At 42.1% G+C, this 20,237-nt stretch overlaps 1 protein-coding gene across 1 annotated transcript in view; it reads right to left on the bottom strand.

Annotated features, from left to right (window-relative positions):
- The window catches only part of LOC128300300 (semaphorin-2A-like), a 323,718-nt gene that overhangs the window by 44,107 nt on the left and 259,374 nt on the right, over window positions 1-20,237 (bottom strand). The window contains exon 5 of the mRNA XM_053036319.1: window positions 4,892-4,999. Coding sequence (XP_052892279.1) covers window positions 4,892-4,999 — 108 coding nt within the window. The remainder of the gene's footprint in view (window positions 1-4,891; window positions 5,000-20,237) is intronic.

Genomic DNA, 20,237 nt, shown 5'->3' with positions numbered 1-20,237 from the left:
TCCATATGATCCACCTTACGAGGAAGTTAAAACAACTAACACAAAAGTTTTGCAGCACATCTAATCGAACGAGTGCATTTAATGGTCCTTAGCGTGTTAACAAACCCCGAGACCCGCGCCATGGTAATTAAAGCCACATCTTCAACGGGTGTGGCAAGAACGATCGATTAATAACGTTCGCTTCATTACATATTTGCACCAAAACGTTTACACCGCGTTTCAACAGCCCTTTCAGGGCCCCCCGGTTCGAATGAGGACACTTTAGCTAAAAACTCACCCACTTCAACCGATCCGACCCTCTCGCACGTAAAATGGTGGAATGAGGGCAAGACAAAAGGAAAACACACGCACACAACTTTTCTGGGGCCCTGAGTAAAGTCTCAGTGGAAACAATTGTATACACATCCCATCGTGTTCCCTCCTGTGCTGGAGCATGGGGGGGATCGTCATCAAGTGCGCACAAAGTTTTCCACTTGATTGAGTTTTTCGTAACGACGGTACGATGCACCTTGGGTATGAGTCCTTATTATTCGACAATCGTACGGGAGTTTGGAGCTTGTCCCACACCCCACACTCTCGGTTCTGCTTCCTTACAGCTTCTGATAAGGCTTTCAGTGAATTTGCTCCCAATATTTATCGCGACTGTTTGTGCTTGAGCAGAAAAACAAAAAAATAATGCCCAGAAGGGAGAACAACTACCACCCACCTCTCACTAACCAAACCTTGATTTGGGCACGGGGAGAAGAAATGAAAATGCGTCGTCACAAAATCTATTACGAATGCAATCGACTGTAAGAATGCGATAATGTTTTGTTGAAAGCAAGGTGCCGCCAAAAACCGGTGAAGGATAAATTGGGCGACGGAATATGCGAAGGCACTGTATTCCACTGAGAACAATCGATTTTTTTTTTGCAACAGAAAGGGTAGCAAGGATGAGAAATAAATTGGCCCATTTCCTGCACAACTCATGAAACTTAAATATTTAAATTGTTGCTTTACATTTGTTAGTTCGTTTAAAATGTTTAAAGTAAAGTTTTGTGCCATCTGCTCTCGGGTTTGCGTATTTTGATTGTCCGTAAATCTCTTACTCAACTATCGGTATTTCCGACAGCTTGTTTATTCATTCTTTAATTAGATTTAGACACTTTTACGACCTGCGCAGACCATCGTCGACGACTGCAATCAACCGTAGACAAACTCTACGACGTCATTAGCCGGTCTTGAAACACCGGAAACCACCACGCTCTTTGGTGTGTGATCATCAGCCTAAATATTCCTCACCACCCATTCAGCACAGTGGAAGGAAAGCGCGGTGTGTGCTTTTTTTTTTCTTCCGCGACTAAGGCGATTAGCATTATGGCTTAAGCAATGAAAGTGTACAAAACGGCATAGCACAACTACACGGAAATTACATTTGGTCGCAAAAGTTTTGCGTCTAGCCCCGTTTACGACTTTTAAATAATCCCACTACCCACTACGCACTCACGCCCGTGGGGTTCACACGCCCGAATGGTGGCGATTGACACCATTTCCACCACCGGCATGAAAAATCATTTGTGTGCGAGATGGAAAGCGAAGATGATATTACTGCGCTCGCGGCAGGTTGACATGGACGTCGCCGAGCCTCAGGGGGGGGGGAGGGCAAGTTTAATGAGCCCATAATCTTTGATGGATGTTGACACTTCGGGACGCGTTAACGGTTTATAGTGGGGTGTTCTATGCATTCGTTCAAGAAGTTACCGTCACCAAGCCCATTCTTCCATGAAGATATTCTTCGTGCTCCATTTGAGAGACTGGAATCGCACAAAACAACGATCCTTTGATGAGTTTAAATTTTGTAATTTAATTTAATGTAAACGACATTTAGGAAATGGCGCTGGTGAACCGTAAAACCTGGCCCGGCAAGCTTGTTCCACCAGGCTCGGGGACACGTTACACGGTCGGTTTTCATTAAGGAAATGCCTCGTGCCATAAACGTCCGTTGGTTCCCAGCGATCGATTCTGCTTTCCTGGTCGGTAATTGTTTGTGATATCTTCATGGGGGATAAGGTTCCCATCCAGGGGTCACTTCTTCCCAAATTTGAAGGCGTTACGTTTACGGGAAGAATAGGGATGACCTCCTCGCTTTAGCACGGAACGGGGTATTGTTATACCACCATTCCGATCCATTATTAAATAATAATCTCGGCAAACATTCCGGTGAGACTATTTCATCGATTTTAAAGTTCGAGTAGCAAAAACAAAAAAGGGTTTGAAGCATCCGGGATGGATGTTAAAGTTTTAATGCCTGCAAAAACAAAACGGGCACAACAAACATGGCCACAACAACCATCGCGGCCGGTGTAGAACCACTTTCGACTGCACGCAGGTGCCATCTTTGGCTGTATTTGCCAATTTGCAAACAACATCGTGGAGGATATTTTAATAGGAATTCCTCGTTCCTTTTTTCCGGTTCCCGGTTTATTTTATTTTGTGAGAGCATTCCCCAAGCACCGAGGGCAGCTAAATAAATCCGACGACGTCAGGCGAAGGTAATGCCCCAAACCCCGCAAAGGCAAAGGCCACTCTGGGAAACAATAACATTATGATACGGAACAAATGAGGTCCGTTCATTGCGCGAGGTGCCGCGATGGTGGGCGAGTGGCGAACACATAATGCCTGGGCCGAAACGGCGTTAATTTTTATTGCAACGGATTATGCCTTAAGAGGATATTATGATGCTTTAACAGGGACAGGGGCCACCCGAGGTACGCGCCACAAACAACAAGCCACAAACGGCAATGACCACCGAGCGCAGCAGCTCATCTGCTGCTTTTGTTGCAGAATGTCTCACTCGTCGTTTGGTCCCTTTTTTTAACGTTGGCCCATTGGCTCGCCCTTTAAATCCCGCAGGTGGTGCGCGGTTTTAACTACCTCCCCCCTCCCCCCCCCTCCCCATTAAAACCTTCACCGCCACACCATCATCACACCCAAATTGCATTGCGCTTCCTCCTATGGTGACACAATTTAAAGGGGACATCAACATCACACCTCCACCATGCAACTCCGACTGTGTGACAAAAAAATGTCGCATTTGCTCTCCACCATTTTATGTGTGTTTTGCTCCCTTTCTTTGGCACCGCGGTACGCCCCAACGTATGAATGGCTTGATTTTTGACTTACCCACTCGGTTCGAGGAAGGTGAAAAGTATATGACACAATACCGGTGGACCGAGTTTCCAACGAGTGCAAAGGTAAGGGTTAGATAAAAGGCACACCACTACTGTGCATACACAAAGCGATCTTCTTTTGTTCACTAATGAACGAATCGCGCCCACCCTCATTCACGACCTTTCTAAATGGTAATTGTGACTTTCGCTTTAGACGATTGTGGCTAGCGATACTCGTTCCATTCCGACGAAAATAGGCCTGGTGGTCTGTGCTTATAAAAAGGGGTTTTCCCCGTGCACTGCTTCATTAAGCGTACGATAACTTTACAGCTTTAAAAAGCAAATGCTTTGTACAAATGTTGTTTTATGTTTGGATTAATTAAAAACAGGTTATAATAATTAGAGAAGATGGTTTAACGAGATAGCATTACAGTTTTCACTTAAAACTGGATGTTCAAAGTTTGATTCTCAATGGAGAGAAACTTTCTAGACCAAAATTTGTATTTTGTATTTTAGATATCAAACGTTTAAATGTAAGAATTGTATAGGATTACGATAAAATCAATAAAATCCGTTTGCTTTCACCTTTCACTGTCCTGTCACGCATCAACTAAGAAATTGTTATTCCCTTTGTGACCGCTAAAGACTGTTTCTTTGTGGAATTGATCACTTTGGACATCTCGTCCAAACAGAAACAATTAATGTCCACCTTCCTGATTAGGAGTTCGCATGCTAGTTAACCCGATAAAGATAACCAATTGTCTTCATTGGAGTGCTTCATGACATTTAGCTAATTTGAGGCTATATATACAACGCTTAGCACTTTGAATTCCATTAATCACACCTTCATACTATTACGTTTTCCTGCTCCTGTTACTATTATCGTCAGACTGACCACGTCGATTCTTGCCATTATAAGTTGCTTGGAATAAGTTCAAGCATTCTTCGCCAAATCCTTCTGACATGGCTAATGGATTTAACGAAATATTATTCCAATTTACTATGTACTATTCACCCGTTAGGTCTCCTTATCACACCAAACGATTATTATTCGAAAAATGTATTGTATTGTTATATGGTTGTATTGATGCAATTTAGTACAATTTTAGAAGAAATCAAATTTTGGACCAACTTAGCCAAAAAGGAAGCGGTAGCCAACCTAGCTAATCCTTGCCACGACATTGGTTCTATTTTAGTTGTAATTTGCAGCCCACAAAGCGTAACAAAGGCTAATAAAATGCACTGAATTAGCATAAAAGGTGCTCATAAATGATCATTTAATAAATTATAATAATTTATGTTATAAATTAATGTACAAATTTGATCTTCGCATAATTAATTCAACTTGTTATCCATTCTTTTGATTAACATTTTAAAAGACGGTTTCAAAAAGGGATATTTTTGAACATGAAATGTCATTGTTCACGCACAACAACAACAACACACCAGGACTAGTTGACAGTTGACGATCGGTTTCGTCAAGTTTCGTCAACTGTCGGAAAGTGAGTGCCAGGGGCACTCAATGAATGTTATAAATACTGGTGCGAAACAATAAATTGGCCTTTTTTTTTCTACGCAACACCTCGACTCCGGTAAATGATCCAGCAAGCAAAATAAATCCGCAATTCTGCAAATTCGTTCAGTCATAAGGGATTAATGTGAAAAAATTTATAAAAGATACTACACGAGCTGTCTTAAACGGAAAAATTATCATAATAAAAATATTCTATCAATGTACTTACATAGATCACCAGATCCTTCGGGTTGTGTGCATTCGTGCCACAGATGTACAACCGGTTACCACTGTCCATGGGCTGTATAACTCGGATATGGTTCTTGCAATCAAACATCTGAAATAGAATAAAATAAAAAAAACACAACCATTAGCATAACGATTTTACAAAACTCGCGATAATGCACATATGCGCACACAAAAGAGCATTAACTATTTGGAACGAAATTGAAAATGATAGCTGTTTGCCGTTGCCGAACGATAGAGGAAAAGTTGCACTGAAAATGGCAACAGTTACTGCAAGCATAATATCAACAATACTCTTGTGTCAAGCGAGATCCATCGTCGCGGGGAAGGAAATGGAATACATCTAATACCTTCAAATTGATACTTTCGCTCTCGCTCGCTAAATTCTATCCCCTTGCTGAGCCGCGCAACTTCGGTTGCAACTTTGTCTTGCGCCACAGCGGTTGCATTGCACTGCAAAAACGCGACAGACAGATGGCGTTTTTAAACACCCGCCCATCATATCATTGATGGAAATGGGCACAATGGGGTTTTTCCACCTTCTGCTTCCTGTGTGTGTTGCTGCTGCTCAAAACAGCAGAATGGTACAGAGTTGCCCGTCACAGAGAAAGTTTCCAACAATAAACAACACGGTAAGCGCAATGCTTTACCGACAATGCCGTTTCGGCCTGATGGCGGGGACGCTTGCTTGCTTGCTTGCCAGTCGTTTCCTGGTTGGAAGTTGTTCGCTGCTCCGAAGCACGGGAAGCACGCGAGCTTTAACTTTGACAGTGGCCTCTAACCATCTAGGCGAGCATGAGTGTGTGTGTGTTGGAACCTCTCCCACCGTATGGTTCCCCCCTATGGGGGTAAAGTACGATAAATATAAATTATACTTTCTCTAATAACTTCAATAAATTCCACCCCCATTGTTTCTATCACGAGAGCAAAAAACAAACCCTCCCGGGGAGAAAGGAACAGCTCCACATAAACTATTACTACCGGCGCCTGCTTCGTTGCAATCCGTTCCTTCACCACCACCACCACCACCGTATGTCAGTCTTTCGATATCATGCGGGCGGGAAATCATGCGGTTCGCATTTATTTGAACCCACCTGGCCGAAGGGAAATGCAATGCTGCAAACCACGGTATCCTGCACACGGCAAAATCACTTCTGCCGGTGACACTGCGCGCCGACCCCAAACGGTCGGATGGAAAACCAGGCGCCTCCATCGTTGGGGGATCAGAAGGTGGCGCAGAAGGTACGAATTACCCCGCATCGCATAACCGGGGAATGCGGAAGAGAATTATGAATATTGACGTTGGAATTTATGGCACCTCGCATGAAGGAGAAGTTTCCAGCCAGCGTCTCGCTCGCATCGCTGTAATGGTGGTAATGTCTCAGAAGCCGGTCCTTTGGGACCTCGCGGGCACAGTGGATCTGCTGCCAGTGCCGCCGTGAGTATCTCTGGGTACGTCGGAACGTCGGCAAAGATCCATCAGCAGCAGCAGCATAGTGGAACCGGAACATCCAGTGCACACACCACACACGCGAAATGTCACATATGCAACGTGCGCACACCAGACGACACACGCAAGAAGGCTCACACTACTGCTGCTATAAATTCTACCCAACAGGGCAAAAGCAGGGCGCAAGTTTTGGGGCGGAGCGCACACACTCGCAGAAGATTGTGCGATAATTTATTGTAATAACTTTAACAATTAATAACTTGATATGTGCAATTTACCTAATAGAAAATGGCCGCGTGTGCACATACCTTGAGAGTGCGACCTTCCACAGCTTGCGTTTCGTGTGTGCTGGAACAGTGGCAGAACAAACTTCTTCCAACAAATAATTCCTCCCAAGGGATGCGTTCTTAAGAAGATAACTTTAATTGAGTGTGTGTGTGTGTAGGAATTCAAGCATATAAGTACTCTTTGTACAGCAGCGAACAATTTGCTCCTGGAAAGTGGTAATAACATAAGTCGTTTTGCACTTAAATTGCATCGAAAGACAACAAAAAAGCTTAAAACTTCCTTATTTGAATTGTCGCATCTTACAGGGCGTCACAATCACAAAAGACTTGAAGAGGACATCGCCAACAGGAAGGAGAGGAAATTGTAGGATAAAACACGAGTTTTCTCAATTTAATTAGATCAGCCAACGATGACAACTGTTCTCTTTATTTCTAAACAAATACAACTATGACTGTTTATGTTCGCTGGTCGACGAGTTCGATAGCGTTTATACCAGTTGCTATAGCGAGATAATTCACTCAACAGAAATTACTAATGGAATTCTATGATAACACAATATCACGACACGGCACCGGAATGTAACAACCTCTCTTAATGCTAAACCAATAATAAACGCGAAAAAGACACATTTAATCACATTCAGTTCTGTTTTGAGGATCAAATTGCGCTACCGTGGATTTTCCTTTCACTTCTATACGAATGATTAGTTGGTTAAGATAAATACCATTAACTATCCCTCTTGGGATCTCGTCAGCATGACTCACATTAGTTTCGTCTTCCGTCGTTTGTTCCGCTTACTTCACTTCCGTCCGCAAAACCAAAACAACGGAGAAAATGGAATGGAAGCTCATCATTGTGTGAGGCGCTCTCTCCGCTTGACCCTTACCATCACAAATGCCGATAAATGTGTGTGCCCTTTTAATCATACCCGGGGGTCGGTCGGGGTGAGTAGATTCAATAAAAATCACAGTAAATCTATTAGTCAAACAAAAAGGCACCGAACAACCGCACCAGGGGAGGGAAACCCAGCGGAACTAGGATCAATTTACAAAACGTCCATCTTCACAGAGCGCTGTCGCAACTGAAGCGAAGACAAATTTCTCCCGAGGGAAGTAAAAGGCGCGTTTTGTCGCATGTCCATAATTCTTTTACGTCCGCAAGTTCTCCGCCTACGAATGTGTTTTTTTTTTGTGCTCTCCCTTTGATATTGCAGTGTGTACCACAGTGGCACGGATGATGATGCTGTCGCCAGCTAGCCAGCCAGCCAACCAGCCAGCTAGCCAGTGGCGAGTTCCATTAAACCAATAATCATAAAAATCAGAATGAAGCTAATAACTGTCACGGACACTGGGCCCCTGCCCCGTGCAATGGGGTCGTCTCTTTTCCGTGAGAAGAAGCGCACGAATAGTAAAAGGGAAAATAGAAAATGCCTGCGCGAAGAATGATACGTGTTTTCCCGGCTTTTCCTCACATTCGGATGCCGGACAGTGGTCGAAGGAACTTTTCCCTTTTCCCACACCATGAGATGTTTCCAGCGGGACAAACACATGTTTAACGCTTTTAGCGTCCACGTACATCGCGTGCTGCGTATTGGTATGTGTGTCTGATTTTCCCCTCAGCCAAATCATGATCACACTGTCATAATCATCAAAGGGAAAGCTAAATGGATAAAGGGCATGGTAGCACAAGAATGCCATAAAAGCGTCAAGAAGCGTCGTACAAACGTCGGCCAGAGAGCAGTGATTGATGTTCGGATGTGCAATGGCGCTTAAAGTCAATCTTGCCGCGTTTCGGCGGGTCGGCGGGTCTGATTGCAAAGCACATAATCGTACAGAACAAGCAAATGAAAGCGTTTTGCTTTCCTTTCCTTTCCTGCTAGACTCATATTCTTTCGTTACTTGCACAACTGCAATGTGCTGAAGATGTGTGTCTGGAGTAATCAAACCACGAGACAACATAAACGCTCGCTGTAGCTACACAAAGGTATAAGATTTTTTTTTGCAATAAAATTAGTAAACAAATAATTTATAAAAATAAAATTTTGTACAAATTCCCAACAAACTATCGCTCGATTTGAGCGACCCAATAACCGACACCGACATACACATTAAAATCGCAATAATTTCTCCAACACCGCCATCGCCTTCGAACACGCGCGTCGCTTTGCCGTGGGGAGCAAGTTCAATTGTTCCTGCTCCGGCAACTAATAAAACTTTCTGATAGTTGCTCTTCGAAATGCAATCAGCTGCCTGCGCAACCATCAATATATTGCTCGGGCGGACCACCCAGAAGACCACACCGCTCAGACGATGTCGGTCGACATCAGCGAAGAAGCTGCCCGAAACTAATAAAAAACAGCGCTCCTGCTCAAATTTATTTCCATCATTTATCAGATTGTTTATATTTCCAAACGTGTTTCGGTTATTGCGGAATATTGAGAGAAAGCGGCAGAGGAGGGGCAATCATTTTGACCGGATACAATTTCCTTGCGGTGCAACACGGTGCCGGGTTTTCGGCAATCACCTGACTCTGGTGATAAAAAAGAGGTGAGATGGAGGTGAATTGTTGCACTCGCCCCCCGTTGGGTAGATCGTTGGCCGACAATCTTCGTACAAAGGTGTGTTCATGTGCGACCATTTTCCTTTCACAACAGGAGAACTTGTGAAGCGTTTATTACGTGTGATAAATCACCGAGTCCCAATTTCTACACCGGTTAGCTTTCTGCTCATCACATGCCATGGGTCCAAGTCGTGATTCGTTTGTTTCCAGGCAAAATTTTATAAATATTGTAGCCAAAATGTTTGAAAAAGAGGTTAGTTTTACTCGTGGGTTTTCCAATCCAATTTGGGGGAAACTTTATCAATGAGTGAAGTGAATCGAATTAATAGCAAATTTCTGTTCGACACACTAAATGGCACTAACCAGATTGAAGCGCACGTAAAATATCCATTTACCAACGGTCAAAGTTGAGCGGTACCTTCACCAACTTCATGTTTAATTCAACAAGGTAACAATGACGAAAATTTCCAGCTCGAGAAACAAGGTTACCAAAAATAGCAACTACACAACTTCATCGATGCAATCAAGCCGACCGGCAATGTTTGTCACCCACCAGCGGTATAGTTTTGTACCGCAAAAAAGGAACAAAACCACCCGTTGAAAGGCAAACAACACAAACGGTAAAAACGTCCAGCAAACATGAAATAGCACTAATGGATTAATTCGTTTCTCAATTATTTCGATCGCATAAAAAAGCATTCTGCGTAGTACTAACTCAACGGAACAACTCGCACACGCAGAACTAAATAAAAAAACAACATTATGGATCTGAGTGTAGGTGGAGAAAGAAACAGTAAACAATTTTACCACGGAAAATTCATCATACACTCATGCCTTCGTTGGTGAAAAGTTTTCAACAATAAGGGGCGTCTGTGCCCCTGACTAAGCAAACCGGACGGTCAACAGTACGGAAAAGTTTCAGTGGCAATCCTTCAAATACGATTCGCGGCGGTGATAGATATTTTTTTGTTGAAAACTGTTGGAAAGCTCCAGCCAGGGTAGGATGAAACCTGGATTGTAGAGTAGTTATTTTGAATCGAATGTTGGTCGTATGCATTTAAAGGAGTTATGGTTTTAACTCAGTAAATCGGAACTGTATAACTTTTTTTAATTAAATGCATTAAGAACATAATGTTTACGCTATATTTTTAAAAAATTAACAACAATAAACAATACAAAAGAGTTAATCGTACCTTTTAATCTGATGTCACCACGAGTTAATAAGATGTTTGCTTTATCTGGCAAGGACACTATAAGTACTACTACTACTACCCTGTCTTCATTTCGCTCTCGTATGTTATCCTCTGTTTCTAATTAGATATCTTCTTGTTTTCTTTTCGCTTTCTCTTTTTCTTCCCACTCTATTTACTCTGTTTTGTGATTTGTCCATTTCCTCTTCGATTTGTTTCCTTCCTTTTTGTCTTTCCGGTTTAGCTGTACTCGCTTGTTCCTGCAGTTTTCTTAATTTGTTCTTTTCGTTGTATGGTTTAGTTTAGGGGCCACTTTAGATTTAAGTTTTTTTTTATACCATTGTACAGCCCGCGAGGCAAACAATTTTGATTAATAAATAATATTAATAAATAACAAAAGTAAGGCTAATACAGAAATCATGAAATCCTGATGAAAATCCTGTACACACACAAGAACTTGCGAAGGAACTCGCTAGGAGACCATTTCCCGTCTGTGAGATATCTCACCTATTGTTTTTATCCGCGCACTGTATCTTTCGCAAAAAAATGTTTCTAAAAACGGAAACCCAAAAAAACGTGTCCTACACGTCCTATCTCCGTGTTCTGTTTGCTACTGTTTATTCCGTTGTCTTCCTTTTCTTATTTCTAAAATTGATTATTGATCTAGGGCCATCAGATTATCTAAGGCAATTAGTCTATCGTCAAGTACGTGAAACCTTTCATGAAACCTTTCATACAAAATAATTCCAACACGATCGATTAAAAAAAAATGAGAATGATCAGGAAGTTGCCATAGCAACTACAGCCAGAGACGTCAAACGTTTTCGATTAATTTGCGAACAACTGCCCCAAAGGCGAAAGGGATTTTTACATCTGCTTACAACCATCAAGCTGAATATTAATAATCAGAAAATTATTAGCTATCTGTTTCGGTCAAAAGAACATAATTTTAGGAGTAGTTGTACTTCTCCATTTAAGATGGCGTGTAGCATTGGATCGTAGAATGGGTATAGTGGCCAAAGATGAGGTGTTTTCACGATGAGTTTTGAAAATGGAATTCACAGCATGAATGCATCTGCATTACCAATAAAAGTTTCTCACAAGTGAGAAGTTAACTCCATTCGTTGCACGCTTCAAAGTAAGGTGTGTACATGAGTGGATTTATCGCTTAGTTGTTGAGCTGTGCTTTTTTACACGAAACTACATTCAATGAATGTGTTGTGTATAACCCGTACTACAATTTTCCCTTTCAAAAATATGTATTCCATTCCGGAAACCGGTTTTGAGTGGTATTTTGTTGTTTATTCTCCTTAAAAGTGGAAAAGCTCCCAAGTATGGAAACATTGTATTTCACCAATAAATAACACCAGCAATAATTATAACGCTAAATGTAATGGTTGTAGGTTGGCGTGCAACATTTCAATATAAAATGTTTCGCATAAACCCAACACTACACTCGTATTCGGGACGGTACGGATTGAATCGTTTACTGCAAGCATGAAATATTGTTACACAAATGCAATCCTATTTTGCAACAGTTGGAAATGAAACATGCAACAACAAAATAAAACCTCTATTCGCTGCCCATGTAATATTTAGCAGGGAGAAAAAATGTCTCACAACAAATTCGCAACCGTTTCGCGGTACGATTTGCACACCTCCCAGAGCCCGGGCCATGCCAATGCAACAACGTTACTCCGTATGGTAATGGGGAAGAGAGAACCAAAAAGGTAGGAAAAAAGAAAAACAACAACCGAAAGTAAACATATACACACATATCACACTGTGAATTGGTTGAGTTATTGCTTCCGGAAATTGGAAACTCGGTGCTCACTAGTACAACACACGCCGAGCGACGACAACGACGACAACTGCATGCATCAACTGTTTATGATGGTTATTAAACTTTTCCTGCTGATGGTGCTCGTCTCTACACCGTTCCGTTGGTTGCCGGTTTCTTCTTCTCTCCGTTGCTATCGTTACGCTTTTGGCGAGGTTGCTGGGGAAGGTGGAAAACTTGCTTTTCGATTGAAGGTATGTTTTTCGAACAGCTTTTCGTTACTGTTGTGAGATTATTTATCATACTCGAGGTGTGTGTGTGTTGTGTAAAAATGTACGAACAATTCAGAGACGTTCCACAGCTGAGCGGACATGAGTTGCCATGATAAAAGCCATGCAGCCGCCACATAGACACACGCTGGGAATGTGCTGCTGTATGAAAGTATGCTTTAGTGATTTTCAATAAGCTTTTCGTCTGCAGTTATGAATTTCTAAACGTCACGTTAAATATTGTAGTACGTTTTATTCACTCACATGTGAGTGTGATTTCACACATCAGAGCGTATTTATGGGCAAAAACATGGTTACCGATCATGCATGCATGCAGTGAAAAGTTTTTCTGCACAAGATCGCACCACTTCTAAACGAGTTGCACAAGTCTTGACAGTTTTTCTTTGTATATTTTCCCGATAACATCCCGGGCCGCACACATTGATTGTAATCGACAGCGGCATTCACCTTTGCTTTCCGCAGGCAAAAAAAACCGCACTTGCTTCCACTTGCTGCTTTCGGAACACATTTTTGACAGTTTGACACACTGAAGAATGCCGTACGCGCCGCACAGGGTGTAGGTAGCGTGGAAAATGCCACCCAGTGGAAAGTGTACGCCAATTTACCACAAGTTTTTGACATGTTTCGCCCACCAACGGACGCGCGGCGGGGCGATGGTGGTGTGTAAAGGGGGGATTTGATGGTTTCCATTGTTTTGCAACCGACACAAAACTTTCCCGAAGCACGCAACAAACACTATAGTACGCATCATCATCATCATCACTACCACCACAGAGAGCGTGGTACACATGGGGGAGGAAGGAGCAATGAAGTTGTGAAGTGAAGTTTATGCATTGGCAAGCGAGTGCACGTGGCATTCCAGGAAGTGGTGGTTGGGGCTGGCGAACAAAAAAAAACTGCGCGCCTGACGGATGCCAGAAGTATCAACATCATAATTTTCCAAACCCCCCAAAACTATTTCGACGTGCGAGCGGATGAACATTATGGTTTTAGTATTTTTGCTTGCAGCTGTTTGTTAATATGCAAACCGTTTTGTGTGTTTTTTTTTTAAATATATTTTCTGCATAGTTGCACCATTGCCTGTGACGTCGAAGTCGAAGCAAAAAAGAGCACGTAAAGAATGTTTGTACAATGTTGCGAAAGGATATTTTCCTGTCGTTGAAAGAAGCATAAGAGAAAATTATCGATTTGGGGCGTTTTTCTACATGATCGGGAAAATTGAACAGCGGAGTTTTCCTCCGCAATTTCGAGTGGGGGGGTTTTTTTTCCTCCCTTCCCCCGGAAAATTGCTACCATTTTCCATACGCTGTACACTTAATTAAACACGCAATAGCTGCATTAGCACATCATAATGCTAATGTTTAAAGGGGCAGCCCGTCCGACCGCCCTACCAACAATTGCAAATCTTTCCATTTTCCCATTTCCTATACGGTCTGTGACTGTGTGGGGATCAAAATTCGAACGTCTGGGAAATGCAAACCTGCTGCGAGTAACGAAACCCGGTCCCAGCAAAAGTGTGAGTTCATGAGGTGTGTTTACCGATACGCTCGTTTACTGCTCGCCGGGCGTGTGTGGGAAGTTGCAGGGAGTTTAATGTCTTTTTAAAAGTATAATATTAAGAGACCTGCCCTGCACTTGGGACAGTTTGACGAAAGGCGACCCAACCACGGGAACGGAACATAATCATTATTTAATTTCCTATCGTACGGTAATAATGTCGACGCAAAAGGGGTACATGGTGACTGATCGGTGTTAATGTAACTGTCTGCGTGCGTGATAACGATTACGATAAATATATTGTGAATGTACATTGGGTAATTTTTACAATACAGAAATATGTAGCGATTTTATTTTAAAGTTAAAGTTTGATTTCATGAACAAAGGAATACGTATCTGCATGCATCATCTAACATAAAGCAATTCCCCTCTGCCTTTGTTTGCACAGAAGATGTGTATAATGCACTTGAGAACGTGCATCAATTTCCACACTCACAACCCGACCCCCGATGCACATACTTTCTTGACATGACCTATCGGTGTATGCATACCGAATAGCAATAAGATCGATCGGGATCGGTTTCTCCAAGCGCCAGGGCAAGGCAATCCAGTACGTTTGCGTGGTGGGGTTTGATTCAGCAGCCTGCAAAAGGGATTGTTATCACAGCACAAATCCCACGAGTTAAACACAATCCGTCCGCTCTGGTCGGTGAAGATTCCACATGCCATGGTTGAATAGCTGAACGGCAAAAGTCAATCATAAGCTACGAAAAGTGCACGTCTCACACGACACTCTCCGTCGTATCGATAAAATATAACGAATAAAAAAACGACTGTCCTGATTAAAGGGTCTTCCCCACACGGTTTTTATCTGACATCGGGAACTCAAACCATGCGAACCATCCGAAAGCAAAAACAAAGAAAAGCTCCGGGCAAACAGCAGATTCCCAGGCAGCGATACGGAACGTTTTACATCAGGAGGTACGTGAAGGCGATGCCTTCTGAGGACATCATCGTCAAACGTCAATTTGGGTTCTGAGATTTACCGAAGGGATTTATCCCTTTTTCTCAAACATCCCAACCAAACATGCCCCAACAATCAGAGAAGGACTCGCGAACTTATGGAATAAAATGGAGAAAGATTCATCCTTTTTTTGGGATGCATTCGGCTATAATCGAATGGTCGGAACTTAAAACAAACTCCAATAAACCGATTGAACGTTTCGGTACGGTCTCTTCGGACAAACGGTGATGGTGTGTTCATGGCTCTCGTTGACTAGTTTTCAACGTTTTAAGTTGAAGAATGTGGAGATCCCGAAAGGTTGAGAAATTGTAATATCACATGTTGTCGCTACGATGAAAAGCGAACAGCGAAACAGCTCGCCTAGTGGTGAGTTTCCGACAGGACGAAGAAATGGATCGATGGATGCAAAAATGAAACCGTCTCAAGGTGACATCCGGTGGCATCCGTCACAGCTCCCTGCATTACTTGGTAAGCAAACTCTGGCCAGACTCGAGTCACGAACCGGTGTGACCTTTCTACACTTTTATAATTTTTCCCACTGTCTGCCTGTGTGAAAGGTCGGTACTCTGCTGGAACTGCACGATTAAGGAGGGTTGGCAAGATTATGCAAATGTGGGAGTGACGTTTTCGGGACAGACAATCGATTAAGGCTTTGCATCGGTCTCTTGCTCCAACAAGGACAAGGACCGTGCAAGGAGACATGCCCGCTTGGTATCTTTCAAATTTCTTAACGATATTCCCACCATCGTCTGTGTTTCTTTTGTTTTTTTGCACCACAGCAGTAAGGATTTTGTTTTAGCGAAAGAGCACGTTCCCGAACTGAACCACAAGAGCTAAACGAAATGTCTAAAATACATTTATTGAAATGAGCAAAAAAACAAAAGAAAATTCAACCATGGAAATCCTTAAAAGCCAGTAATTATTTCGATTCATTGCGCTCGGCAACGGAGCGACACCGAAGATACGAACGGAACAGGTCTCGGTGCAGGTCTTTGGGCGAAGATTTTGATCGTTTGCTGTTGATGTATTAAGGTGCTAGAGACAAGATGTCTGCTGTAGTGAGAGTGTGGGCAAGTCTGAAGTGTTTGGGTTTGCCCTTGATTTCAAAACTGTCCAGAAAAACACGGAGCCGGGGAAATATGACTGTAGTGTTACTATTTTCTACCGTCTCAATTGCATAATTTGGCAACGTTTTTTATTTTCACTTTACCATTATGCCGCTTAAGAAAATGTTTAATATATTTAATATATATCGCTATACTAATTTTAGTTGGAGGCGACGCATAACGTTTCCATGGTAACATTATTCCCCACATCCATGGATAATTTTTTTTTGTGCGTGGAGCATTTTTGATTTCACATCTCTTCTTTAAACTCCTTTCTTTCAACGCCTTCTATGATCCCCCTCTATGAGCCAACAATTTATTGTAATCTGAGTAAGATTGTAAGATTGTAAGAGTAAGATTGTTAAGAACTGCTTAAGTGTAATTTGGAGTACTCATGTTAAAATGATATGATGCATCACAGTCTAGGTGGGAGCTGAACGCAAACAGGACGTGTCGTATATTTTTTGGAAACATTTCATTCGTGATAACTGACCAAGGTTCGGGATTATTCAACTACAATGACCAAATATATAAAACACGTTGCAAGATGTCCAGATCAGACAAATGGCTATCTCAGATTCGCTAAGAAGAGATCGCTAAGGCTCAATATCTGCAAAACCTTAAAATAACAACAATAGCTCTATGTGACTTGGAATATGCTTTGTGGAATAGTTTAGACAAATTATTAAACTAAATGAAATAAAATCAACGTCCACCAATTGGGATGAAAACACCTTCTTAAACATCTTTGAGTTTACGTACACAACGGAATTCTGTTGCAAAGCCCTGTAAACGGGCCGATTAGCTAGTATTATAAAATAATATATTTTATTTTGAGTCTGACAGAAGCGTTCGATCATTCGCTTTGTGTAATTTGTTATCTTCGTTGAAGAACTTATCTCTAAAACTTCCCTTATACAATTCAATACAAAGGCAATCTCTCTGATAGCTATCGTTTTCGAAGAAATTTTCACAAATGATTAACAATTGAGCACTTTTACCATTTATTATGTAGCCAAAAACGTTCAAGCGCTCATTGAGTAAGAGGATACGTACAACAGACGGGAGTGAACAATTTACGAACACAAGGTTCCTAATGAACATTCCCGTATACCTGCGATGTGTTTAGCAAGCTTGCCAACGATTTTTTTGGGGAAAGAAGATCTTTATCAAACCTCGATTATAATAAATGCCGGCACTAATGAAGCAGAAACTCTACAAAAGTCACCCACCAGCCCGCCGCCCTTCAAATTGATCAAAACAATCAAAGAAACCATACGTCGGCACGGGCAAAACCAATCATTTTCATGTGAGAGCATCGTTCCCCGTACCAAACTCCACTCCCCGAAGGGCAAATTTGTGGTCAGGCTGTACTGTGGATATTAAGAAGATCCTTTACCACACACAAGGCTTGTTGTTTTGCCATTTTTCGTCCCCGCCTCGTGTGCTGCTTTTGTTTTTGGTGAAGATGCGCAAATTAGCTGGAAAATGGGAGTGGTGAAGTGGGAAAAGTTTCCGTGCACGAAATGTACGGATTCTCTCGTTTCTTCCTTCACTTTACTGTGGTGCTTGCTGTTACTTAACAAATTTGGACCTATTTGAAAACAATTTCTTCGTCGTTTATTTTTTTTTTGCTTATTTACCGGCAACCGTTTTGATCCTGCATCCTCTTCTAAGGAATGACTACAGATGAAGAATTTGTTCCGTGGCGATGTTGTTTTATCTTTTCACGGTTAATCAGAACGAAAGCGGTACCCACCCGTACCACTGATATGTGCGAATGCCCGTGTGAGCGTGTGTGTGGCATGCGTGAAAAACCACTTAAAGGAGAATAAATTGAAAAATTTCATAATTAACTTCTTGCTGTCATGGCTGCCAGAGCTAATCGGCTTGAGGGAGCGTTTTGTGCAGCATTCCTCAACCCTACACGACAGGGAAAGCAGGGGGGTTGGTAAAAGTTTGCAAAAGGAATTCTTTCCGTACGGCACGCACACACATAATACCGGGGACTGGAACACTCTTTCGGTTTGCTCGGAGCGTAAATAAAATTGGATGATTTTGCCGTAGACAGAATTAGCTTCTGCCCGTCTCGTTTGCTATCATCAAGGCGAAATTAGCAGTACCTGGAAGCAACTAGAAGAAAATTTGCTACACACTTGAGTTATGCGATCGTCCTTTGTGCGACGCATATGACTAATGCCGGTTGAACTCTGCTTATCAGGGGTACGGTTGGATGCAAATTCTAAATCCCAATACAGTTTCATTATAAGTTTGCCCAATGAAGGCACTTGCGTCGGTTAAGGTACGACTTGAAAGAAGTTGCCATCTAAAACAAAAAAAAACTGAACACTTTGTCGTTCTCTCCCTCTGGATGGGAATCATCCACGGGGGAAAACCCCATTTTTTTGTCTTTAGGAGGAGCGCTTCGAGGGAAACCTTTCCTCCACACGGTCGGTGATACTTCACACAGGGAAAGTGCTTCCGACTAGGCTCGCACAATCTATTCCCTCTAAAGCCCCAAAAGGGCGCCTCTTCCTGGGCACGCAAAGCAAAAGATCACACAATAAAGTACAAACAAAATTACCACCGCTTGCTATGGGAGCAGCTTTTGCCACTCACTTTCCTCACAATTTCCCCACCGGTCGATGTACTCTCGCGGAATGTATCGAAGTGAATTGCCGTGGAAGTGTATTTAGCTGTCATATCGGTGCCTGCACTGAGCCGGTAATGTCTTACTGTGTCCCTCTTTCACAGCGGCTTCCTAAACGACCAGTGAAGCAAAAGCTGACAGACCGTACCTAGCTGTCTCCCTCGATCGTAGTAACCTCTTAGGCGCAGCTTCCTTCGATGGGAAAATGTAATTTATCACAGCGCAAATTGATGGCTTAAGGGTAGCCGAGAACAAGCCTACGCGGTTGTGATATCTAAAAGGGCGAAGATATGGCGAAGTGCTAGACAGGAGACGGGCGGGGGGTTCGTGGATTTTTACGTAATCATGAAATTACTTTATAAGCTCTTCTGCTTTGCCGCGTGTGTTGACACGCGTGTTCATACATATGTAGGAATTGGGTGGAAAAGTGATCCACAATAAAGAGCAAGAGTGGGGAAAATGTGTACTCTTAATGCGACTTTATGGAATTTCGGGCCATTTTCAACTTTTGCGCAGCATCGGTAGATGGATTCCTTTTCTAGATTTTATCTTTTATCTAAGCGCAAGGAAAGCTCCTCAATTTTCTGCAATTATTTTGAGCTTTTCTTCGCGATACTGATTCTTAGAATCCGACGAAGCAGAAGCTGCAGATAAAGGATCCTTATGATTCAAATTTAGATTGTGCTTTTTACAATCTGTGGGTTTGTTAAATCATGCAGTGATATCATTCCGTGATGCAAAATGTTATTTAAAAACAACCTTATCAAGCTATCAATAAATTGTTGATGAAGGGTGATATACCACGTTTATAATTTATAAGCTCAATAATATCAAAATACACCCCATATGCTCATCAACGAAATCTCAATTCCAATTTTAATTCGAGAAATCTACACAATAGTAATATGACAAGCAACCAGAAAAACCTTTACTTCTATTTAATTCATGACTTAATATTTAATTCATTAATGTGAAAAATGCAATTAAATAGATTCGCTTGAACACAAATACGCAACTTGTCCCATGATGAAACAAACATGGGAAATTTTTCTAAAATTAACCAATCGATCCATTTGTACAAAAACTCAAACCTGGGAAGAACTAGTTTTCCCTGATACCACCACCAGCGATTTTCAAACAATTTATCGATTACATAAATGCAATTATTCAAAATCCCGATGTAGACATAAGTAAGGAATTATTAAGTATAGAATTTTAGACTAAGATATTTTATATTGAAATACAGTTTCTGTTTAAATCTTAAAAAAAATACACATCAATACTACGCCCTACTGTAAGGATAACTAATAACACCTTTTTGTCCACAAAGCTGTTTAGTGCGCTTGAGAAGCTTCAACGCTGTTTAGTGTAAACTTTGTCCCACACGTCTGCCACTAAACAAATCCATCATTCAAAACAACTATCGGCGGTTGCCGTGGGGCTTGGATGAAGTGGACACTCGAGGCACTACGTACAACCAAAACGTTCTGTCCCC

This window comes from Anopheles moucheti, chromosome 3 (genome assembly GCF_943734755.1).
Source record: "Anopheles moucheti chromosome 3, idAnoMoucSN_F20_07, whole genome shotgun sequence".
NCBI lineage: Eukaryota > Metazoa > Arthropoda > Insecta > Diptera > Culicidae > Anopheles > Anopheles moucheti.
This window is presented reverse-complemented; position numbering and strand designations above follow the sequence as displayed.